Source organism: Atta cephalotes (assembly GCF_000143395.1).
Source record: "Atta cephalotes unplaced genomic scaffold scaffold00057, whole genome shotgun sequence".
Lineage (NCBI taxonomy): Eukaryota > Metazoa > Arthropoda > Insecta > Hymenoptera > Formicidae > Atta > Atta cephalotes.
Genome location: NW_012130121.1, coordinates 1,179,731 through 1,206,678, shown reverse-complemented (window position 1 = coordinate 1,206,678; position 26,948 = coordinate 1,179,731). Strand labels below are relative to the sequence as shown.

Genomic DNA, 26,948 nt, shown 5'->3' with positions numbered 1-26,948 from the left:
AATATATATATATATATAAATAAGTACGATGGGAATGTTTGCAGAATATTTAACTTCGTTATGCAACTTTTATCAATTGGAAAATACTCAAGTAACCTTCTTTCGTGCTCTGAGTCTTGGGACTTTCATTCGGCTGTCTTTCAATTTCTTTTCTTTGTACTTCTCGTTACCTTCTTACATCTTTTTGTTCCCCTGGAGAAGATTCCATTTGCTTAGAGACGTGAAAAGTAAGAATGGAACTATTAATAATTGTGTAGAATTGCATTGTTAAGGAACATTCCGATATTTTCTTTTTAACGAAATAAAATAATATTCTAACAGTGTTTTTTTTATTTTTAAATAAACATCAGCGAGATGTCAAATTGCAAATCTATTTTGTCGGAAGAAAGGTAACTTATAAAAAAGATTATCAAAATTGTTATGATTCAAAAAGAGATCTTTTAAGTTGTGAAACGTAAATACAAAAATAACATTCAATTAAATATATTAAGAATATATTAATAAAATTCTTTTTGAAATATAATTAATAATGTTCGTTTATAATATTTTTTATTAAATTGAAAAATAGTTTTTCTCTTTTCTGGAAAACGTAATTTCTTAGTTACGTCATTTTTGAAGTAAGGCAGTGAGACCGTTTGAAAAATGTGATTACTTTTAATCTTCTTCGTAAGAATTTATCTGCAACGTACAATACAATTAGTTATTTACGCACTGCGGGAAAACGTTAATAATCATCGATAATTCATGATCGTGATTAAGTTACTGAGAGATACCAGTTGGGAACCGCATGCGTGGGTGCATGCTTAACCCAATTTCAAGACATATTTCGTCCCTCATTCGGGGAGAGAACTCCCCGTGGCGTCCAGATTCCAACAACCGAATTACGTTCAATTTGAGGTGGCGTAACTGTGTGCACGTCCTCTTGACCCAGCTTCCGCACATATACGCAGGATACGTCAAAAATGATTTCCAGCGAATTTAATAGAAGTTTATATAGCGTGAATTAAAGGATCGAGATAGAAAATTCAGAATAGTGAAATGTTCAAAAGTTTGAAATGCACACGAGCAGTATTATTCGATTATTAGATTATTTTCTATTCAAAGTAATTCCTACATTATTAAATTCATAATGTCAACTTATATACCCAATTTTTAGTTATTTTAAATAATTTTTATAAGTTTGCAACTGCTTCTATATCATTAATTTCATTAAAACAATGGAGTTAAACAATTTAACTCAAGAAAATGTATTAAATTTAATTTAAATTTAGTTTATTTTTATTAATTTCATGTGCATACGTTAATCTGGATAAACATAAAGAAGTAAACATTTAGAGAAAGTAAACACTTTGAAAACTAAATGGAAATGGCTCGACATTTTGATACACATAAGAATTAAAAATAACAAAATGTTATTTAACTCAAGAGCGTAGAATGATTAGGTAATCGTTGCTCTTTTGATATTTTAGCAGTGTAATATATAAAATTAAAAGAGAATTGATATGAAAGCAATATCTAGAAATATCAGCAATGATTTATGGAGTTATTGTACATTAAATTAGAACGAATAAAAAAAAAGGAATTAAAACAAATTCAAATGAAGCGATTGACATATTCATCTGCAAAATAAAACTAACAATGAGTTTCGCGAATTACTATCCCAATCGTATGGCAAAATACATTTATAGCTGAGCGTTCGGACAAAATGGTACGAATGAATAATATTTATGTCGAGGTTTAGTCTTATTAGGAATATATGACGAAGTTTTTATATGATGAAGTGAAATTTATTGCTATTATTATTTAGAACAATAGAAACAGAAGCACATGGAGTTGAGCAAATTACATGTGTTACCTGCCAATTAAAATGCAAAAACAAAAACATTAGAAATATTGCTTTTGCGCATTTTCTATGCGCAAAAGCAATATTTCTAATGTCTCTGTTTTTATACAAAGGTTTTCGCAAAGCGAGCTTATATGAATAATTCAGTACTCTGAGGCTATACGACATTAGATCGATACGTAGCGATCGTGCCCGAGTGATTCAATGATATTAGGCTATCTAATTCACATCTGCACACGCTAATATGTAGTTTATGAAACACATATCCCGTTCGCTGACCTCATGGAGTGTCATAAAATTAAATATTGCAGAATCGCTGATACGTGATTGCAATAAATCGCTGAATGACGGATAAAGAAACACTGAAAACGTGATAATTGCTTATATTAAATATATTTTGTTTAGCATATTTGTACAATATTTAAAGTAAATATTGAACATAATATCTAATAGCAATCAACCGTTTGGTAATCTTTAGGCAAATAAGATAATATTTAGAAAAGCAAAATTAATGTTTATTTAACTTTGATTATATTGATCGAACATTTGATTGAAATTATTTTATCAAAGTTTTAGTAATTATTGTATCTAAATTTAATTACATTATCCAATATGTTGTAAAATTCTCTCTGAAATATATATCATAATAAACTCCAAAGACTTTTTCACGCTGAACAGAAAGTTATTGGCATCAATTTGTATAGCATGTTAGGATTTTGAGTAAATTGAAGTAAAATAGGCAAAAAATGACGTTTTGAACATTCTCAATATTTCTTACATTAAAGTAAAAATTTCTTTTTAAAAATAGAATCGAAGAGTATAATTCAAAAACTTTTAAATGAATTTTAATTTATCATACAATTAATCATGCAATTTATTTTTATTAAATTATGATTGTTTGAATTAAAATTTTTTAAAAATTATTACAGTTTAATAAAAAAATCATTTTTCTTTTCGAAGTAAAATATAGTACTCCGAAAATTTTTTCGCGCTGAATACAATGTCGACAGAATTTGTATAAAATACAATACATCAGTATTTTTAGTAAATTGGGATATAAACATTAAATTCAATTGGCTTTTGGTCCATTTTATTTCAATTTACTAAAAATTCTGACGTGCTATGCAAATTCAATTTCATCGGTATCGTGTTCAACGCGAAAAAATCTTTAGGATATGTACTGTAGCACTTCGGAGAGAAAAAAGTAACGTTTTATCGTACAATATTATCACTATACTTTTTTCATTGAACGAAAATGCAGCTTTAAGAGATATCGATCGGAAATCTTCGATGAGACCCGAATCAGCGGTTCATTTTTACAAACGAGATGCAACGATTGGTTGAGAACGATACTTGGACGAAACGCTCTCGTGAAAGACGGTTCATGGGTTGCATCTCGAATACATCGTGGGCTATTTACCGCACCAATTCGAGCGTAAAGTCGATAGATCCACGCAAATGGTAATTAAAAATATCTCACAAACAACGGGGATGCCGGCGACAGCGATAATTTAAAGGAGATTTTATTTTTAAGTCCGGCCATTTGCAGGCTGTAACGAACGAGGCTGAGGATATCCCAGGAAGTTCCTACTCCGTCCGGGAGATGTATTGACGTCGTATCCATCCAATGCGTTTTATTTTCGAGCGAGTTTTCTTTTTTTTCCTTCCTTTTTTCTTTTTAACACGCACACGCCTACAGTCTGTACTTTTAAAAATGGCTTTAGAAGGTATGCTTCATACGATAATATTTCCGTTTTCTCTTTGTTTAATTTATTAATAGCGTATGGAACACCGCGAGAATCAAGAAGTTATTTTTCTCTAGTAGACATTATTTGAGATCGGTTAAATAAAACGTTCTGCTTTATTAAAGTGAAAAAAATAAGTTATAAACTTCTCTTTACGTTTTTCCTCAGACGACACGCGACTTCATTGCTATTGAATAAATTTGTTGCTATAATATTCTTCTTAAATGAAAAACAACCGATGTAGTCTTCGTAATCTTCAGAATATGTGAAAAATTTGCCAGCTTAAACGAAGAGTGCATAAAATGATAGGAATAAGATTTAAAGAGATTTAAAATGACAGGGAATTGAAAAAGAAATTGCAGGATGAAGATGGGGGTAAACGAAGAAAAAAAACCTGTGTTTATTTTCGCAATTCCCAACTTATTTTTTTGAACTGTTTTTACTAAACGCGATCGCTAGCGGCAAAATGCATCAAAGTACCTCTTGCGTTTAAATAGCTGTGCAACATGATACGACGAATGTAAAATAGGCTGCGATTTTGCGCAATCTCGTCTTCAAAGAGCGACCCCACGATAATTAAACTTCCTCTCTTTGACTTGTATTACTTCGATAAAATATCTGTTGCCGATTCTTGATTGAAGCAATCTTTTAGTTATATTTAAGCGATAAAATTATCCTAATTTTATACTCATTGTAATAAGAAGAAAATTGAAAAGAGGAGATTTTTAAGGAATTAAGATTAACATGCTTTGTTTTAACAATCACGATAATTCGTTATGATGGTTTGACTGTATATATATATATATATATATATATATATATTATACATATGTAATTAAATCTCCAGAGCTGACGGTGGGTCTATTGGATCTATACTTTCAGTTATAAATTACTTTATTAAAATTGTCACATAATTAAATTTTTTTTGTGATACAGCTGCAAATTTGGATTATTCTTAAAATATATTTAGGTCGATATTCATTGTCTTTCTTACATTTAAAACTATTTTAAATACAGTCTATATAAATCAATCACAGAACTATATTAGCATCTTCAGACATTATTTAAAATGGTTTTAAAATAAGAACAGATTATGAATACCAGCCTTATATTCATCCATTTTTATGAATTATGTCATTTTGGGTCTTTGAAATTAATGTCTTTATTAAAAAATTTTTGCTTAAATACAAGCATGAAGATTCTGATCATATTGAAATATTGTAGATTCAATCATAAAATTTTGATTTGTCTATTTTCTGATTTTGTCTATTTCCAACCAGAATTCTAATTAATGCTATCAGACTTTTTTCAGTGTTTTAATTAACGTAAATTAAATAGAACTTAGGCTCAGTTTTTCATTCTCTGATTAACTCTCATTGATTTAGACTCAACCTCACTTACAAGCTGATAACTTTGTAGTGACAACTTTAAAAGTTACTCACTAAAAAAATCAGTTTGATTAACCACAGCTAGAAAAATATAATTTTTATTTGAATCTAACTACAGTTAACCAGAAAATGAAAAATCGAGCTGTACAGACCAGCATTAGTAAGTATATTGTGTCAGCTCTGAAGAGTTAAGCAATTTGATAAGGTTAATTGAAAACCTTTCTATGTCCAAATCTTTTCGCATTCTTTTTCGAAAGTGCAAAAATTATTTTTCAAGAAAGAGGAAAAATGTAGAAAGCATCGAGTATTTCTTATTCCTGAATTTATGTAAATCGTGTACATTATTCAAACGAATATCTCGATATTCCGATCTCTCTGCTCCTTCATGCGTATTCGTAATGAGCACGCTCTAGCACTGCCGAGAGTGGATACTGGTGGTATCTCTACCCAGCGATAGCGAGCGTCGATTAATCAAATTACACTCGCGTCATTTTCTCCTGTTTTGTCAAGCCTCCTCTCCTCTTTTCACCTGCGTGCACCGCTCTCGTCATTATAATTATCATCGTCGTGTCTATCGGTGTCGTCGGTTCTCCTTCCGCATATCGATCAAAGCAATCCGCAATCGATCCCATGCCGCATCATCGAATGACTCGCGTGCGGAAATGTGTAAACGCATTGCCGATCGGAGCGTCTCGCCGCGTCGAGGATCGATCGTGATCCAAATGGAAAATAATCCCCGCGGTATGCCGGGAGATTATTGAGAGCGGGCGAGAGCGTGGGCGAAACTGGGGTGTCGGGACGCTCTCGAGATGTGCGTGCACGCGCATGCACGCGCACCTATCGGTCACCCATACCATGATCGCACGAATACACCTTCGCCCCAGTGACCGACGCTGCGCGCAAGCGACTCCTCCGTCGCGTCGCGTCGCATCGTTCCAGTAATCCGCCCTCGCCCGCAGCTCCGTGTATACGCGGTATCATTTATTCGCAACGCGGCAGCATCGCGATCGGTCGCGTCGTTTGCACGCGCGGACGCCCAGCGACTTGTTGGACCTTTTGGGGGACCGTTCTCTCTCGTGAGATAAACGCGCGACGTGCTGCGGGTTGTCACCGCCGACACGATGTCATTCAATAGAATTTTTAGTCGCCGCGCCGTTCGTTTCCGCTCGCTTTTCTTGTTCCATGGGAAAACGTTTGACCGATTCTTTTCACTGTGAAAAAAATTATATATGTTCTACGAAACCCCGTTGGTACAGCTTTGTGGCGATTGATGTAACGAATACAATTGCAGCCCGTTTTTCTCTCTGTTTATGAGTTAAACGGGAAGAGACGGAAGTGCTGAGTCTCGTTGATAAAAACCTTTGACTAGACGTTTCACTCGAAAAAGAATAGGAAATCCTTTTTTACATTTCGTTCCATTTCGTCCAGCAACATCGTGGTGCTTACAATTAATTTTATTCGTAATCTGATGCCAGTGCGTGACATGATTGCGAATAAAGTTACTTAAAATTACTTACTAATGCTGTCCATACAGTTCGGTTTTTCATTTTCTGATTAACTGTAATTAGATTCAAATAAAAATTATATTTTTCTAGCTGTGATTAATCAAACTGATTTTTTAGTGAGTAACTTTTAAAGTTGTCACTAAAATTATCAGCTTGTAAGTGAGGTTGAGTCTAAATCAATGAGAATTAATCAGAGAATGAAAAACTGAGCCTAAGTTCTATTTAATTTACGTTAATTAAAATACTGAAAAAAGTCTGATAGCATCAATTAGAATTCTAGAAATAGATAAAATCAGAAAATAGATAAATCAAAATTTTATGATTGAATCTATTTTGATATAATCAGAATAAAGATGCCTTGTGCACCAGAATTCCGCGTTGAAATGTTAACTAAAACGCGAAAAAAGAGCTTTCGGATAATAAGTTCTCGAAACAATATATTCCACGCGTTTGATTGACCTGGACGTAACAGGCAATATTTTAATGATAAAACTTGGAGCGCAGTATGGCGGAAGTAATCCTGTCGGCAACCGGCGTCAAGGAATTAAATTCTCTCCGTCCAGAACAACGCATGTTTTTAATATCTGACCTTTACTTTGCTTCAAAGCCGCTTAAGCTTGATAATCACAAGAAATTTCTTCTTCAGTCCCTAACAGTTATTGCAGTGATAGCTTTTTGATTGATATCTATATGCTAATTATCTCGGATTATTTTTTGTATTTGTTATCTATTGACAATTAGTAGATATAGATACGATATACTGTATCTTTTCATTCTACACTCATAATAATTAAAGAAAAATATAAAAATAAGAAAAATATATGGTAGCAAACTACAAAGGTGACAAGCATACATGTTTTATATAGAATTAACTTTTACATACACAACGGGACGTCATTGTAGAGGTGTTGAAATAGTGTCATTTTGAAGTAAAAAATGCAATGAAATAATAACAAACTTTATTCAAGAAAAGGTGAGATTTTTAAATGTAAATCCGTCTTCTGAAGATTAATGTACATAGTTGGATAAATTAATGTAATATATATAATTGAACTATTTTGTAGTTCAAATAACATATCTTTATTCAAGTATGTACATTATTTCTATGTCTAAAAACTTGTATTAATAAAAAAATTTGAATATCACGATTCCCTAATTTAAAAGTATAATAAAAGGAAATAGAAGGGCTTAAGGGAATATTATTCCCTCAAGTTCTTCTATTTTCTTTTATTGTGCTTGTATTAATGTCATCTTTATTTACTACTATTATGTCTTTTTTTTCTGAGAGAGAGAGAGAGAGAGAGAGAGAGAGAGAAAGAGAATGTACTAAAGATTATTTTCTATTTCGTATCTGACATTTATTGTTCGTAACTACTGACGTTCGTCACTTATTACCGAGTACTTTCATCTTTCTATGTTTTATAGTGTTCTTTAGATTAATTAGACTATTTATATAAAATAATACAGCATTATTTTATTTCCGCTCATTATCATTTGTTACGATGAAAGGCAAAAATGTCGAAATGAATAACGTTTGTAAAGATAAACAAATAGATGCATTGGAGAAACAAGATTTTTTTTGAAAATTTAAATTCATTTTCTGCGCAATCAAATTTTTTTTGAAATCCCAAAGGAGTAAAACAGCAACAGCATAACATCGTTAACGCAATGCAAATAGAGTTTATTACATTTGGATTATTTTATAAGCTGCAATCGAGAAATGTTAGTAATACGTTCTTCAATAATAATTTTCTAAAAAAAATACGCACTGAAAGAAAAATGTTTGGTATTTGTAACTAATTGTATGGCAAAATAATTATAGGCTCTATTTTTATAATTATTATTACTTTAATGTAATAATAATAATATTCTTAAGATCTTCTATATAAAGATTATGGGTTTCGCGGATTTTCTCCGTGTCCAGATCCATTCTTGATAATAATATTTTAAAAATATACTCTCTAAATTTTTTTTAAGTGGAACGTCATTGTAAAAAGTGAAAAAATTAAGTTAATCTCGAAAATGAACGGCTTAATTTTCAATTTTTAAAGGAAGTGAAATTTTATTCATTAGAGTGAATTTTATTCTGACAGTTTTAGAGAACAATTTAATGAAAATGATTAAATTATATTTTGGTTAATTGTATATATTGTTTGTATAAATATAATTATTATTAGCATTACAACAGTAATTACAAAAATGGAGCTTCTAACTGTAATTATTTTATGCAATTACAGTCACAAATACTAAACACTTTTCTCTCAATGCAAATTGAACTGTTTTGATACTATTTTGATGCTGCGTTTGTGACGTAATATTGGAAATAATAAAAGAGATAAGGATCGGAAGTCGTTAGTTTTGCGAGTAATAGGATCGAAATTGATACGGTCATCAGGGAGCGTAACAATGGCCGCCACTAAATGTTTCATATTGTCGACTATCAATTTACAACCCAGTTCGATATCCGATCTGTGTATTGGCTCTAACTCTCCACCATCGGTTACCGACGAATAACCGAAATTGATAATATCCATCAATTATTCCAATTCGACTGATATAAGCAACGAGTCCTCTCGATGCAAGCATTTTTCCCATGAGTACACGACACCCATGAGTTTTCGATATTACTCGCGAATGAATTTGAGTGCTTTTTTATTTCGATATAACTGAACTGTGTTGTAACGTATTCTTCCGCAGGGCGTATTTTTCCACTGCCCTGATTTCACTTCCGTCCGGAATACCGGATCTAGGGGAATTTCGCATGCGTTTCTGCAGACTTTAAAGTTCATGTATACGCGCGAATGAATCTCCATCCCGGTAATCAACTGCGCTTTCAGAGTAGTTCATACTTCATACTGGAAGAACCTCTCCACAAATATATGTACTAGCTCATCAATTTGTGACGAGCACTCGTATATATTCATCGATTAGTCAGAAAAACCGCGGACTTTGTATTTCACTTTCGTTGGATTAATGTAGAAATTGTCAAATATCACAAATTTGTATTTGCGAACCGATGGTTGTTAATTGCCGTTATTACTTTATTAGGTTGGCCCGCGAACGTTTATTTAATAATTCAGCTCGCGCCCGAATTATTATCAATTCGTAATTACTTGGATTCTGAATCTAACAGTAAATCGAAATGTTATTTTGCATTCTTTATAAATACGAGAAATGAGGAGGTTTTTGAGAATTATTATTTAAACATTATTGAACAAAAACATTATTTAATTCTTTGTGGGCGTTATTTAATTGAGCACATTTCTTTTTACTTTGTAAATTGCTCGTTCGATTTTTTTCATGAAACTTGACCAATGGAGTAATCCGATAATGTTTTATTCGATTTTGAGGTAAAAACTAAATAAACAGCACTCGTGTTATACTAAACAATAAATAATAATGTACAGATCAATTAAACGAATAAAATCAAGTGTTGATCAATGAAATAAATTTTATTTATATATTAGCAAGACCTCTTGGTTTACCTGAAGCCATGATTTTCTTGTTAATTACGTGAATAATATTTATTGCATTGGTCATTAAATTTTGTTTGTTTAATTGTATGTTACAATTTCCAAATTTCAAAATAATACAATTTATTTCGAAGAAATGAAAAATTCAAAATAATAGATTTAATATCAAGGAGGATAAAATCAAAAAAGAATAATCTAATTATATATCACATAAAATTCAGCTTCGATAATTTTTAATTGCGAAATAATATCAGGTTTCCAGTTTCATTTTACTTGTACTTGAAAGTCATCAATGCTACGCAAACAGAACTGATTTTCGAACAGAACTAACTTTCAAATTCTGATTAGGAATTCTGTGACTAAATTCTCCTTTACTGCCCTTTTCGATATTTTTAGGCTACATATAAACTCAACGATACCAAGAATTTTCTAAAACCAAATTTCACAATAATCTTCTTTATTATTAATTACTTTTTGAAGTTTGAATTTTAGAATTTTGTGTGTGAAGCCAGAATTTAATTCAGCAATTCTGAAAACTCTTAAAAAAGGTCTTTTAAATTTTTTGCTAGAAGACTCTTGTCTTTGAAAGATTAAGAACTGCATCACCAAGATTTTTATTTTTAATGTTTGCAAAAGTATGATAAATCTTCAATTTTGCTAATAAGACCGCATATATTTTATCACTTCGATAAAATTTTGTCTCAAGAGATTTTGACTGTTGTACGTTGAACTTTTAAACTTGCGCGTTGAACTATTAAATTAGGGCGATTCTGTCGCTCGGTGACTAAAGAATCTCAAGTAGGAAATTCCTTTGCAGTCGACACTCGCGACTTTACGATGGGAAAAATCGTAAATCGTCGGTGAAACCGGATTCCACGGTTAAAACCGTCCGTTTGCGCGCGATAGTCGACGCTCGATAATCGGAGACGATTTTCCGGATTGACCCCTTTTCACGCAGAACGACGGCGGTCACGCACGATAACGCCGGCGAACGAAAAACCGCCACGAAGATAAGTGCTAAGGGACGTTCACGTCGATTTTATATTGCCGGGGACGATGTGCAGCAAGTGCAGTGAATGCTGCCAAGGATCTAGGCACAGTGTGGACGCTAGCCCCACGCCAGGCTCCGATTCCGATGTCTCAGGTAACTGATAGCTGATTTCTAAAGGAAGGGAAATTCGACCGCCGATTTCGCCATTTTTCACTTTCCTTTTTCTATTTTCGTTTCGATCTCTGATCTTGCTAGTGTTTCCCGTATAGCCGAACTCTCCGTTACTATCAATATCTCTAGTTGCATTAACGTAATAGGAAATACAATATGAGCTCTTGTTATGAAACTCTTGGTGTGGCTGTGATATTTTTATACTTGTGGCAATACGATTGATTTAATTGATGGCAGTATGTTAGATGAGAGCTGATTTAATGTGATCTAGATGTTCTCTTATGCATCATACTCATTTAATTGCTATAACTAACCGCCAATATGCGATATAATGATTGCTATCTCGATTCGTTTTAATTACATTCCCTCCCCTTGCTGTTGCTAATGTCAGCTAACTGTTGAACTTAGTTACTGCTTGCACGGTGTTTCTAATTTTATCAATGATTAATTAGAAATATTTTGTACATCATGATAAACAGCTGTTTATCTTATTATCTGTAAAATAAATAATTCGATAAACTGAATATTTAAAAAACCAGATCTCGATACATTTTTCTACGATAGCATTATATTTTTTTCGAAGCATCATACATATTCCGGAGATTTTTTCGCACACAATGTTATCATCAGAATTTCCATAGCATATTGGGATTTTTAGTAAATTGAGATGAAATGGGACAAAAGCCACCTCAATTTATTATTACCCCCAATTTACTAAAAATTCTGTGCTACACAAATTCTAACGACAGTATCGTGTTTTGTGTAAAAAAATCTTCGGATTATGTACATGCTATGAAGAGAAAAGAAAAATAATTTTTTTTAAACTGCAAAATGTCTAAAATTCAAATAGTCATAATTTGATCACTATTTGAAATAAAAGTCGTATAATTATGAATTAAATTTATTTAAAAGCTTTTGAGTTGTAATTTTAAATGGCATAAACTTTATTTCGAAACAAGATTTTGTTTTGCCATAGAAAAAATGTTTAAAATGGTAAAAAATACTATTTTCACCCATTTTACCTCAATTTACTAAAAATCCTGACGTGCTACGCAAATTTTGCCAACGGCATCATGTTCAGCACGAAAAAAATCTTTGACTATATGTACACTACGGAGAGAAAAAAAAGTGGCTTTTTGCTGAACAATAAAACTGATCAAACAGAATTTATTATTGTTCGATAAAACGAGACTAATATCTTTTTTTATTGTAATTTTAATTTTTATAATTTTTTTATAATTTCTTTTATTATTAACAATTACTTTATACTTATTTGTGATTATTAGTACACAAAAAACGCAATTTATTATAGGAAATTTCAAAAGTGGCCACTAAATGCTTTTTTTTCATTAGTTTAGTCTCTTGTGAAAATAAATCGATAATGGAACACGATGAACTTTTTCTGTGTATTCGCTCGCGCGTTATATAACATTTAAAAAAAAGTCAATTAAATCACAAGTTGATGAAATAAGTTGCGACTGTCAGACTAGATTTATCTCGTCCCATAAATTTTCTTTCTGCCTTTGTTCGATTTCTCCGTTTTTTCTCTTTTTTCTCTTTCGTAACAAGCCTTGATCTTCAACATGCTTTTTTGTAGACGAATTTTTTTTTTTCGTCGAATGGAGTTTATTTCGAGCGTTTTTTCGATACTTCAGACGCTGCCAAACTTAAAATTCTGATGTATTTTGTTTATTATATTGCTTTTATAATCAAACTTTGCGTAACACTAACGAATTTCATTGTATAATATGAAATTATTAGTTTTATTTCGTTTTTATTCGTGATATTAATTTTATTTTCGTATTTTTTCGAATATAAAATTAATTTTTACTCTCCATCAGTCTAATTATATTTTGAATGCACAGTTAATTATTTTACAAAATAATTAACAAGAATAATAATAATAATTGATAGAATTCACAATCATGATAGTAAATTTTGATAGATAAATCTTGTAAAAAATAAGTAAAGTACAATCGACTTCTATGAAAGTAAAAACTTGTTAATAATTACTTAAAGTAACACTTCACAGATTCAAGAACTTTTTCAAATTTTTAAATATAAAAACTACACTGAAGATCCAGGTTACTGATGGGATAAGCAAAAAATTTCCTGGCTAATGGAGAATGAAATATTTTTAAGACACAACGCTAACTATTTACAAGTTGACTTTCTGTCAATAATACATTTACGAAATATTTTATGTGTTTCAGCTTAAGATAAAACATATTCTCGGATACTTAATTATTATACCCTTCGTGTAGACAGCAAACAGCATGAGCTAATAGAATGAGAACACAGAAAGCACTTCTAATCCCAATACGATATTTTATTACAGCAAAGTAATGGGAACTCTTGCGAAGTTAGATTAATGACAACAAAGTATAATAAAAACGCGAAGATCTTCCGTGATCTTACTTTACTTCGCTCTATTTTATTGCGAGGTTTCTTCTGCTTCTTCTTCGCGATACATTCGCATGTTCTTCTCTCCGTAACTTTCTTCTTTCAATCTATGTTTTAGACGCTTTTAAACTTTAACAACTATTGAATTAAAACCAAATTATGTTAATAGTTCTTTTTTCTTAGCAGAAAAAGAAAAGAAGGTTTTGCTTCTATTCTGTCATATTTGTTTTATATAAAATCAAAATATATTGCTCGATACAACAATTGCCATTAAATTTGTAGAAAAAGAACAGAAATATAAGAGAAAAAGAAATAACATCTTTTATTACTCTAAATATAATTAATTATTACAAAATTGTATTTTTAAATTAATATTAAAATTTTAATGATTCAAATATTCAATAAATTTTCTAAGAAACTTTATTTCCTGAGTTGTGTCATTATTGTAGTAAATGAGCGATAAATAATTTTGTACAAATTTTTTGTAAAAAATTTCTGTATAAAAACAAACTAATATAATTTGATTAAAAATGACAACATATTTTACTTAATACATATACAATGTGTATCATGTCACATAACGTATTGTATGCGAGAGAGAAATAGCGATAATATGACTAAACTTCTTTATATAACACTTGATATTGGCTCTCATACATTTTCAAGTATTATATTTTCAAGTAGATATATCGGGGATATCGAGATTTAGATTCTCTCGCAGATATATTTTATCGACTTTCCACACCTTTTTCCTTCAATTCAATCCGTTTTCTCTCGTTCGTCCTTCCTCCGATGAGTTTTCCGTTCTATTACAGCACCGGCTATTTCTCGATGTACACAAATGTCACAAACTCTTCTTTGTACGATGGATAGGAAGTATTCACAGAGCGTCTCTGAAATATGAGTATTCCAAGACGTATACTGTTGACTTTTTGCCGCTCCCTCGTGGCCTTTTTGTCGGAGATTTTACACCGCACGAACTTGTGAATAAACGTTTGTGCGTTAAAAGACGAAGCAACGAGAGGTAGTTAATAAGTAAAAGTCAACTTTAAAACTTTATACAATATAAAGTTAAATAGTTGATATATTCTTCTAAATTGAGACAGTTTATACAATGACAAAATTAATCGTTATTGCTTTAATGTTTTACAAATGATTGAATTAATATTAATTCGTTTAATCATTTCATAAAATTAAAGAGTTTCCCCATCAAAAACCAAATAAATCCAGAAATTTTTTATTTTGTTTAAATAGGTCCGTAAAATATCTAAAAATCAAAACTTAAAATTTCGTTCTTGTATGTATTATATCCCTATCTATTATATATTCTTGTATCTATTATATATCTATTATATAAAACAAAATTATTGTATTTATTTAATGAACGATTTTTTTTTGAAGATGAAAACATTTTTTTACTTCCTCAAAATTTTTACTTTTTAGATTTATTTGATTTTTGTGAAAAAAAAATCAATTGTTATCATGCTGTTTTATATATTTTATATATTGCATTATATACTTTATAAAATTATTTCACACATTATAATTAATAGACCTTTTCGAATTTTATGAAGTTTGATCATATTTTACGTTATGATCGAGTGTTACAATTTCAAGATTTACGACAGTAAGGGCAACGATAATCCGTCTATAGAAGACAGTAATCAGGATTATTTCCTCACTGGGGTTCACCCCAAGAGAGTTTGGGATTTAGACTCTTATCTCTTAGAGCCAGGTGTATTACTGAAACCTCTGGGTAATGGATGAACGATAGCAAACGAAATTCTTTGTTGGAATCTTCATTGGAATTTCTGTTTGATTTTTTGTCTTTAATGATTTTGTGTTTTTGTTAAACAAAGTTTACGACAATTCAAGAATAAGGAATTACCATGCAACAATGCACCTCGCTAATTTACACGTGATAGAAAATATTCGTTTATCCGAACGGTTTATTTTGTCCTATGTGAATTTGACATAGCCCCGACATCCACTCGGCCCTCAAATTGACGCGCAAACAACACGCGGTACAATGCGCGCCACGACCGTGCGTTAATTTTCCATTCGAAAAAAATATTCGGTGGATCAATCGCGTGCTCGGTCGCTCGCTCGCTCGCCAAAAGGGACGCGCGAGTTACACGTTTCGCCAATTACGTGACGGCGATCATCAACGCGGATCCACGAAAACATATCGTATTGCAGGAAAAAAAACACCCATTATTGCTATGGACACAATCGACAACCATCAATAAAAAACGAGAAGCGTTGCTGCAATTTCACTTTCCGGAATCTACCTGTGACGAGCAGCTTCCCGCAAGCTTCCCTCACAGAACGTGATAAATTTCGTTTATGCCAAACGCATGAAAGAGTTCCTCGACTCGAGCTTGCAAACGGGATTGCACGCTTGAAAAGAAAGAGAAAAAACGCGAGATTCACCTTGGACATGCCTGAGGATGCTTATCTTTTCGCTTTCCTTAATATCCTTTTTGACTCTTCTATGCTTCTCGACTTTTCGCAAAACTCGGGAGAATTCCGCTTTTAAGTCTGTATATATTAGATACGCTATTTATTCGCGATTTACTTTGATCAATATATACATATATCTTGATCAATATATACATATGGTAATTTAAAATCTATACGATTGCTATCCACGCATATATAGAGATATAATTTGATGGAAGCTTTAATTACTTATACAAACTATATATCATTTATTTGCTACAACAACAATATAAAAAAGAAACAGAGTTTCTAGAAAATAAATTTCAAAATTTTGAATAATCAATATTTTGTGATATTAATTTTGAAATGCAATTTTAGTGTGATAACTGATTGTAGAAGATTAAAAGTATTTTCTCTTTTTCTTTTGTTTCCGTTTTTCTTCTGCAAACAATTAAAGAATGAAACAATTAAAGTTTTTAATTATATTGTTTTATTGTATTGAATAAGCGATATTACTAAAAAGGAAAAAGAGGAAATCGCGCGAATGGTCGCCATATAGGGTTTTACAATCAGCCCAGCACGCACCATCAGTACTGGGCCAGTATTGATTGCCATAGTTCGGGCTATTGGCCCAGTACTATTTAAGTATTGGGTGATAACTTGGATCCAGTACTGACAGATAGTATTGGTTTAGTCATTTTAGTCAGTCATTTGCTAGTGACGGCCCAGTACTGGCTGATAAAACTTTGGCCGTCATTTGGCAGTCAGGCAATATTGGATCAATGATAGCCCTGTGATATCTGAACTTTAGCTGTCATTTAATAACCAGTTATTTGTCAGTGATAGTCCCGTATTGGTTGACAGAATCTCGATTATCAATTGACAGTTGAACGTTGGTTTCGTTGTAATTGCTGGCGATTCTGTATAGGATACATTTCAGAAAAAAATTTTATTATTTGCAAATTGGGAACTTGTCAATAAAACTGAAATTAAAATCTTATGTTCCTCCTTAAAAATAATAGTTAGCGCGCTAAAGACGAAGGGAAGTCTTATTAATGAGCGCCGGCTCACTAACGAGTGCTTCCAAAGAAAACGGGGTCACGGCATAAATCTAAATTCATATCTCCCGCGTGGCTTAGAATACTAAAGCGTCTGTACGTCAGATCCTTACATCATTCATTCAATCATTCATTTACATCATCAACTTGAACAGGTGTACATAACTAACTTGTGTACATGACTAACATACACACGTACACACAACTAGTGTATTATGCATAATAAACATAAAATATGCGCGACTCGTGTACGCATATAATATGCATATACCATGATGGATAGAATATCCATAACTAATCATGCGGTGTTGATATTTTAATTTTATTGATTATAACAAATACTTTGTCGTGTCGAACATCACTACATTAATTCTGTTGAATAGAAGTTCGCTTGGCAGACGGCTTGACGTATATCATCGTCTCTTCTATAAAGGAATAAACAGATAAATTAATTAAATAATATAAAAGTTTAAATAAAGCGCGTATAGATTCTATGTCATGAAATAAATTTAATTTTAATGTAAATACTAAGTTTATTATGCAATTTATACACATTATTATTGTATATATATTTAAGACAAATTATTTTATAATAAAACAGAATTTTTAAGTTTTTAATTTTATTTGAAGTAGACAGAATTGCATCAAGCTTTATTTTATTTGATTTATACAATAGATTCATTATTAAAGAGAATAATGAAAATTGAATATAATTGAGATATAATCTTGGAATATGTTGTGCAAATAAGTATATATCCAAATAAAAAAGCAAGTGAGCAACTAGTAAAATATTGCGGAAAATCTAAATTTTAAACACCAAGGATCCTATGGCTTACTGGATTTAGGATTTGCGTTCGAGATGCACCCATACCATGTTCGATTTACGTTTTGTTACATGTAAATGTGTTTTTTGCATAAATACACACACATGTGCGGGTATGCGAGACTCGCCTCGATTCGGTTTCGCTTTTTGGTATCGCAGTTTATCATATATTGACATGCACTTCGCATAAATATACGTGTGATATGTTCAAACGTCGGAGAGACGAAAAAATGCATGCGGCACCGCCATGAACGCTCGATCGAATTTTCGTGTTATTACGCATACGTGACCGCAGCTTGCTACATGGAAAATATATGTAGGTATTTGGTCGGATTCACATATGTTAGGATGGAACGTGAACAATATTTTAACTTATAACTCTATTATACATATATATTGGGTGACTGGAATGTAGTGAGCTGGAATGTAGTACTTTTCTAACAAAGTTAATATAGAAAAAAGTGACAGAGAAAATTCTTTTTATTGAACTATTTAATGATTTCTATCATTCTATAATTATATCTTTTTAAACAATGTATAATACACTTGCAACATTACACAATTATATAAACAAATGGAATTATATAGGTTTTTTTAGCATAAATTGATTCTTAATTATTTTCATATAAATATTATAATAAGATAAAAATATTATTTTGTTAGATATTATTATTTTGTCATAAAATTATTTTATTTACATTACGTGCTTCAATATATTACGTGACATTTTAAACAATTTAAAATACTTTTTTATGTTTTGTGTAACTGGCAAGTTAGTAGATACATTAGAGCTTGTAATTCGTTCTTACAAGTTATTTTCTGAAATAGATCTCGAATACATTTAAATATTATTCTCTAAAACATTCCAATAAAAAATCTTATGTGTATACCTTATTTGTCATAATGTGTATAAACATAAAAAATAATACAAATAAAATGATAAAAGTCATAATTTAGAGGAATAAATAGCAGAGAACTGTGATAGTACGCATCGATTTTCTTCACGTGGATCTTTTATAATAGTATACGAGTTTATGGCATGCCAAATTGCCAATGACGAAAGTCGAAATAACCAAGAAAGACAGCTCGCAAGCTTTTCAATGATTCTCTCACGCTTTCTTAGGTAATCGGAACTTGACTTGGAAAGTGTGGGATGTGCGGATGGCGAGTTTCCACTATAGGCCTCTGCAATATCCGTAACTTTCCGAAATCGAACTTTAGTTTCCGTCGGAAACTTTCCGATACTTGTTACTAAAGTTTCTGGAAACTCTCAAACAGGAGCGTTACCACTGTAATAATTGCAAATTTGCTGGAAACCAATATGTGCCTTTCAAATGGAAAGGATTCACTGCAATGGCAATGGCAATTGATCTGCACCTAACTTACTCATTTGTAATCTAAAATAATCAGTTTAAGAACATAGAAGAGATAACATTTTTTATTATGACCAGAAGGATGTTGTATAGAAAATACAATAAAACAATTTAATTATTATTGCAAATTTGATAATAAATTCGTATTAATGAGACATAATTTTGAAGAAACTTTTTGCTTTTATTGTCGTCAACGTGCTGTCTACAAATTTCTTCCCCATTAATAAATGTTGTCGCTAATTGCTGTTTTTTCCGTTTGTTACAGAAGAAGAGTGGAATCCAGATGGCAAGGGTCACCGGCAGTCCAACGATACCGGTGAGTACTAATTTTTTATGAAATTTCATTCGCGAGCCCGAACTTCTTCAACTGTTCTTCATCATTTTTCTTGGCAGCTGTCTATTTTAGTCATTAGTTTAGTTCGAGATTGATCAAATCGCAACTTCCCAACTATAATTTTCTGCGGATAGAATGCGAATATATCTTGCAAGAATTCATATTTTATCTGTTATATTTTAAAATTAGTCGATACAGAATAGTCCAAGCTTATCGAGAGTTTTTATTGAATTGATTAACTTGAAGAAAACTTTTTCGTGGTCTATAAAAAAATTTTATAAAAAATATGCTCAGTAAGACCGTATAAATAATGAAGGATGTAATAAGTATACAGTGTTTGCAAAAAATAACTGAAATTGGAAATTTATATTTTTATGTAGAAATGAATTGTTATATACATATAAAAAGTTTAATAAGGTGATGTTTAATAAAACAATTTTTTAAAATGAAAATTTGCTTTTTTTTGTTTTAATTACGTTCTAAAAACATGTCTATTTTTTACAATTTTTGAATTCAAAATAATATGAAATAAAATAATTTTGTATTAATAATACAATTAATACAATTTTAATTAAAATTAAAATTAATTAAATAGTAAAATTAATTATATAATATAATTTTACATTGTAAAGCCAAACTTTTTGTATTACTTACTTTTCAACACGCTACAGGAAAATCTCTAATTTTTTCATAATTTTTTATTTTGTTAAAAAATATACTTGTATACTTTTTTAATTATTACACATTTGTCGTCAATATGTTTATTTTGATCTAATCAGTCTAATCGTGTCTTCGCCGAATGGAAACTAGCATTAATTTTTTAGAACAGATTTTTTTGGGATGATAAATTAATATATCTTAATTAACTCTTCATTTCTTCAACGATGATTTTCAATTTAAAGGAAAATAAAGAGAAAATATAGGATTTCAAGGTATATTTTATAAAAATTCTGAACGTGACAATCATGATAATAACATAATTATCCGAACAAGTGTAGAAACGTGGAAAATTCGCTGTCATCCTTTTGCGTACCAAAGTGGCTAAATTTATCATGAATAGAGGTACTCATTACTGTCTCACGAGATCGACTATTCCGTGAAGGAATTATCTAGATTGCATTGCCTGCAATCGCCTTTGGTTCCTGTTCCTTCCCTTCTACTCTCGCCTTCTCCTTGGCCTTTAGACCATTACGAGCTTAACTTAACCCTTGGAATTAGCGAGGTCTCAGTCAGGTTTCTTCAGTTCAAGTTTCACTCTCTCTCTCTCTCTCCTTCGTTTATTCTCTGAAGTAACTGCACCCTCCTCTTTCTCTGTCTCTTCCGTTTGTACCGCGTGAAATTGATACGCCCAGTCTGTTGTCTTCATCGCGATTCTATTTTGCTGCAACTACAGACAAAGTGACGTTACAAAGAGTGAACGTTCCAAGTTGCTTCAAGGATTTTTATCTCTTAACTAAAAGGGATATATCAGTTGCGTTATATTTTGTATTTATTATTGTTTATGACTTGTAGCTCTTTTATTTTTATATGATTTTGTATCAGTTGAGTCGTTTGTTTATATTTAAAAATTGGTATATTAGTGTTTAATTACCGGTAAAAAAATATTGTTATCTTTTTTGTGTTTTATCTAAATATAATTACTCAAAAGTTTTCAACCAATCAATAACTATTGTTTTGCTAAAAAAAGAATCTGTACAAATAAAGATTTAATATACTTAACTCTACTTCTTGTTGGCATTTGCTCCAAAACTTTCTTAACTATACTTATATCCAACTACTCTCTAAATCTGAATCAGTGGATAAACACTGATATATTAATGTCACGTATGCCTATACTAATAATCAATGATTGAAATATGAGATCCCTAATCTAGCTAACCTTTATGTAATCTAATGAACTTTGTTTTAATGCATAAATTCAACGAATATGATATTGGTAAATTGAAATTATTACAAATCAATATTTTAATTATATAATGCTCAAACTTTTCTTCTTTAATTGAATTTCTGCACTGATTCGGACTTGGAGAGTACTTTAATTAACATATCTTTGAAGGCAACGTAATTGAACAATTTTTTTTTATTTTAAAAGTCAAAATTTGAGGAATAAGATTATGTAATTGAAAATTATACGAAGATGTGACAAACATTTGTTATAAACAGTTTTCGAATATGATTAACAGTTTTTGAATTGACCGGACTCGCAAATCCTGATTAAGATATTCTAGTATTTAAAATATCATGTTCTTAAATTGATTATAACAAAAATTTTATTAATTTTTATAAACTGATTGACTCTGAAAAATAGATTGGCAAACAATTATTGTATAAGTTTATATGTTGTCAAACAATTATTGTATAAATTTATATATTGGCCAAAAACTTTTGGAAGCCACTATAGAAATTGCTTTATCATATAATTAAATCACGTGTCTACACGCACATATACATATGTATATTTTAATTTAACACCAGCAAAATAACATAACAATAAAATCACAACAGAGGTAATCAAAAGGAAACAGAGAAGTCCAATTATTCAATTTAATTAAATACAAGAGATAAAAAAGTTTTATACGAAAATAGCTCGATTAGAGAATGAAAAAGTTTGATTGAAAAAAGACGAACCCAACGGCAGTTTTGTTATATGTAATTTCCCGTGAGTATTATATAAAAGATAAATAATGGAAAATAATTTCAGACTGTAATTGCAGCATTTCGAATAAGGCTGTTGTGCATTCCGCACAAAATCATCTGTAACACGTAACATTACATTAAGTATTGAACGTAAACTTGAAGCCTGTATGTAACAGTAAATCTATATATTATGTTACGATTTTCTTTGTGCCTTGATGTAAGTTTATTATTATGTATAATGTATAGGCTTCAGTTTATGATCCAGTACTTAACATAACGTATTGCGTAGGATGTTCTTGTGCGGAGACCCTAAGCGAAAATCTGAAATGAGAGAGAAAGGAACGCTGTGCTGAATTTATTTTTCTCTCCTTCTTTATAAAAGCAAACTATCTGCTATTAAAATGCATGGAAGATGTATTACACGCTTTCAAAATGATGAAAGAGTAACGAAAAAATTACAGATTATTCTAGATCGCATTTAAAAGATTATGTAGAATTTAACGATGGTTCGCCATCTGGATTAAAAGTTATTTCAATAAGAAGTAACATTTGTGCTCTAATAAAAATGGAAATATATCATAAAATAATGACAAAAATCTCGATTTTTTATGTAGATATTTTAAATATTCAAGTAGATATTTTAAATATTCAAGATGATTTATATAATACATTGCAGAAATTAATTGTTTTGCAAATAAATAAAATATTTATTATTTTTTCTAAATATCTGTAACTAATCTCTTAATCGCAATAAAACTTGGTATAAATTATCTTGAATATTTAAAGTACTTGTACAAAAAAATTAAAATTTTTGTTATTACTTTTTCAATTTTAGTTTATAATAAATAAAAAATAATATTAAATAAAATAAATAAACAAAAAAGTGTTATTTAATAAAAATGTAGTTTATTTAAAGTATAAATATTAACGTATTTGTAAAAATTGGTATACTATATTCTTGATATCTTTTCGCGTTATGCGTTTAATGCATTTTATTGTCATGTTTAACATGTACAACCCGTGGGGATATATCGATTAATCGATAAAAGATAACAAATCAGTTTGCACAAAAATTTAATTATTACGTTATTGATGATACGAATATTTATTAACAGCTCTGCGTAATTTAATACACACAGTTATTTTTATTTATCTTATATCTTTTTGACGTCAATCGTATTATGGAGAATTTCATAGGAATATTAAATATTTACTATAAATGCCGACAGAAAAAAATCATTCACGCAAGATAGAAATCCTATCATTTACATGTAATTAAAAAATCATTGTTGTAATTTGAGAACATTTACGATATAGAGAAGGGGATAACAGATCGACAGGCTGAGTAAGGTAAAGGGGATGAAAATAAAGATCTTTTAGGGATGAAGATCTTTTTACTCTTCTTTTTAAAGCGATAAGAACGTTCTCCAACGTTACTCGGAACATCTTTTCTGAAATTTGTACTTTTTGTGTACGCGCTTCCCCTTTGGATCAATTCCGCAAGGATTGCTCTGAAGTGAAAACCTGGGGTAATTCTCGCGGGGTAAGCTCTGTGGATAACCCATCGGCGTGCGACGTACCGGCTCTTTCGACGGACGCGCGGAAATTCCTCGCCTCCGTCGGAGCCGACGCCGCCGAGATGGCGTGCGGAGTCCGGCGGTGGTGATATCCGGTATGTCGACGTCTCGCCACACCCTGCTGTGTCCGTTTCTACTGGCGAAATGTTCTCGAGAAACCTGCGCTGCATGATCACTGCAAAATATATTGTTCTCCGTTTTTCGGAAAAAAGGAAAAGTCATCCCTTCTTTTTTCATGCCATATGCAACTTTGATCACTATAGTAGAAAAAAATGGCTACGTTCTGCAAAAAAAGCAGCTTTGTAAAATTCTATTGTAAAATTCTTCATGATTGATTTATATATTTAGATCCATAAGGAATCAAAAGCAAGAACTAATATTGAGGAATTTTACAACAGTTGCAAAGCTGGTTTCTGTGTTGAACGCAGCCAATGAAATAGATTATATAGTCGAAACAGATTATTATTAATAAATACGAAATTATATAATATTGTTAATTAAATGTATATCTCGCAATTTTTAACAATCAGAGTTGTTCCTATAGCTCCTATATATTCCTATAGCTTTTTGTATAAATTTTTTTTGTTGTGTAAAACACACACACACACACACACACAAACATAGTTAAAGGAATCTATCTATCTAATCTTATTAGTTTTAATTTCATTATTATTATTAATAAAATTATAGATTGCGATCAATAATATATGTACGTTGTTGCAAGAGAATATTATATTATTGTAGGCCGAGGCAATATTTTTCGCAATAAGTTTATTACAATTTTTTAAGATTAATTTGGGAAATTTGGGGGTATATTTCAAATTAATTGCGTTGAAAGTCCGACAATCATATCGGCACGTAATTATCATTTCTGAAATTAATTCATTTATATGAATATATATAATAGTTCAACATCTTAACATTCAGATCGTAATGGCGCTTCGTATTTAAAGTAATGTATTTAATATTAGGTGTAGTAAAAAGAAATCCATTATTTTTGCTTGAAATTGAATGGAAAAATAATGGATTTCTTTTTACTACACCTAATATAAACGATCTTGTTTCCAATCTTAATATTATATTAATCTTCATGAAGTTAAATAACAATTAAAAAATTATATCAAATTTTTGATCGCAAGGAACAAAGAGAAGAAAATGAACAAAAAGGATAAATATAGAAAGATAAATCTTTATTACTTTATATTATTAAAGAATATGAATAATATATTTTTTAGATGATAAATTTATAAACTATTTTTGCAATCTTCGAAATACTTCATTAATTTCCAGAATTATCATAAATAATGTAATATCATCAAACACGCAATATTATAAACACGCAATTATTGAATGACACAGTTTTTACTATATGAGATAAATAATTTCCGCAAAGAAGATAGCATTTAATTACATTGCTATGTCTTACATACGTTTCATTTTCCTTACAAAATTTTGTATACAAAATTTTATAAACGAAGTCTTTATTTGCTTTTATATTATCAATTTTTCAAAATAAATAGAATAAGCGATCAATACACCGAAAAATTTAATTTCGTAATCCTTTAGATAAAAAGTCCAATCTTGTTTAAATAATATCTTGCATTTGTAACTTTTCTGGTTCTTACGCCATTTCATCTTCATAATCTGCAGAAATACAATTTAACAAAAAAGAGTTGTGTATGTACAATTCCAATTAAAACGATGTAACCCGTTCGTTGAAAAATCGATTTGATTATATTATTACGAAAAACTCGTTTTCTGTTAAGCTGTGACACAATCGATCAAAATATAATGACGTTTAACACAATTAATCCGATCGATAGGAGTTTGATTTTGTCACTGATAACAGTATTATAGTTAAACTTTAGATACATTATTTTAAAGATACTGAGAATGCAATTAGTTAAATAAATTATAACTGATTATAAGATTAAAAATAATAAGAATTAATATTATTTTCCTTCAAAAAGAAGTAATAAAAATTATTTCCCTTGTTATGCGTAAAATAAATGTCTTAATAATACATTTATAATTATTAAGATATTTGTCAATAACAGTAAAAAATGATAAATTTAAAAGTAGATATTAAATATTATGTATCAAATAGATAATAAAGATATATAATTTTGATTATAATTTATTGCAAAAAAATTAATAATTTTAAATTTTTCGAGAGAGAGAGTTACTTTACTTACTTTTAAGAGAGAGTTATTTTCATTTATTCTTACCATTTTAAGTAAGATATAGTGGATATTAATTTTATAATACTATTAATTAATAATCAATGATAATATAAAACTGATCATATAACTTCTTATTACAATAATTCAGTTAAGACATTTGTTCAAAATTGACAAGTAACTCGTATAAAGTTACAGTTATAATTACTTTTTTCAGGAACTTTGTTCCTTTTTCTATATCTATGATATAATATAATAATTTTAATTACTTTTTAGAATTTAGAATCGATAACTTGTAACGGTTACCTTTTGAGAAAAGAAAACTAGCTATAACTTATTAGTTATTTTTATAAAGCAACTTTCCCGCATTTATCTTGTATAAATTTTAGAAGATGCATTTAATAAATCTTTCAAAGGCAAAAATATTTTTTTACACAATTTCAAAAAAGGAAGCGTTGCTATTTTTCTTTCGGATAAATTAAGCAGTGCTAAGAACAAATAACCCCGCGAGTCACGCCGCCATTGCTCCGCGGATACAACGGTTGTTTCAAGCGGGAACGGATTTGATGGGCATCCGACAAATACAGGATTTAAGTTATTTGAATGAAGGGAAATACATGTACAAATTTTCTTCTTAAACCGACTAACGCCGTTTGCGAAACGATACGATTATACGCGGCTATTTCTCCCACGGATTTCATTATTTAAAGTGTTCCTATTCCGAAGGAAGGGTTGAACAACCCTCAGGTTAATGGTTAAAACCCTCGACCGTCGATGCTATAGCGACTTTATCGCCTTATCCACGCCGTGATGCTTCGTCCGCTCGCTCGTGCGAGCGGGACGATAAAGAAGAGATCTCCATTGGCACAAGTGCACCTCCCTCGCAGTTTCCTCCTCCAACTCTCCCTCTCCCCACTGTTCGGCCTCCACCACGTGACGAGCGGCGACGCAGCGCGGATCCACCGTCAACTAATATTGATTGTAAAACCGGCGGCGACGACGGTG

At 30.7% G+C, this 26,948-nt stretch overlaps 1 protein-coding gene across 1 annotated transcript in view; it reads left to right on the top strand.

Moving 5' to 3' along the window:
• LOC105623429 overlaps window positions 1-26,948 on the top strand; it is a 247,627-nt gene that overhangs the window by 80,819 nt on the left and 139,860 nt on the right. The window contains 1 exon segment of the mRNA XM_012204820.1: window positions 19,481-19,531. Within this exon segment, the coding sequence (XP_012060210.1) occupies window positions 19,481-19,531 (51 nt within the window).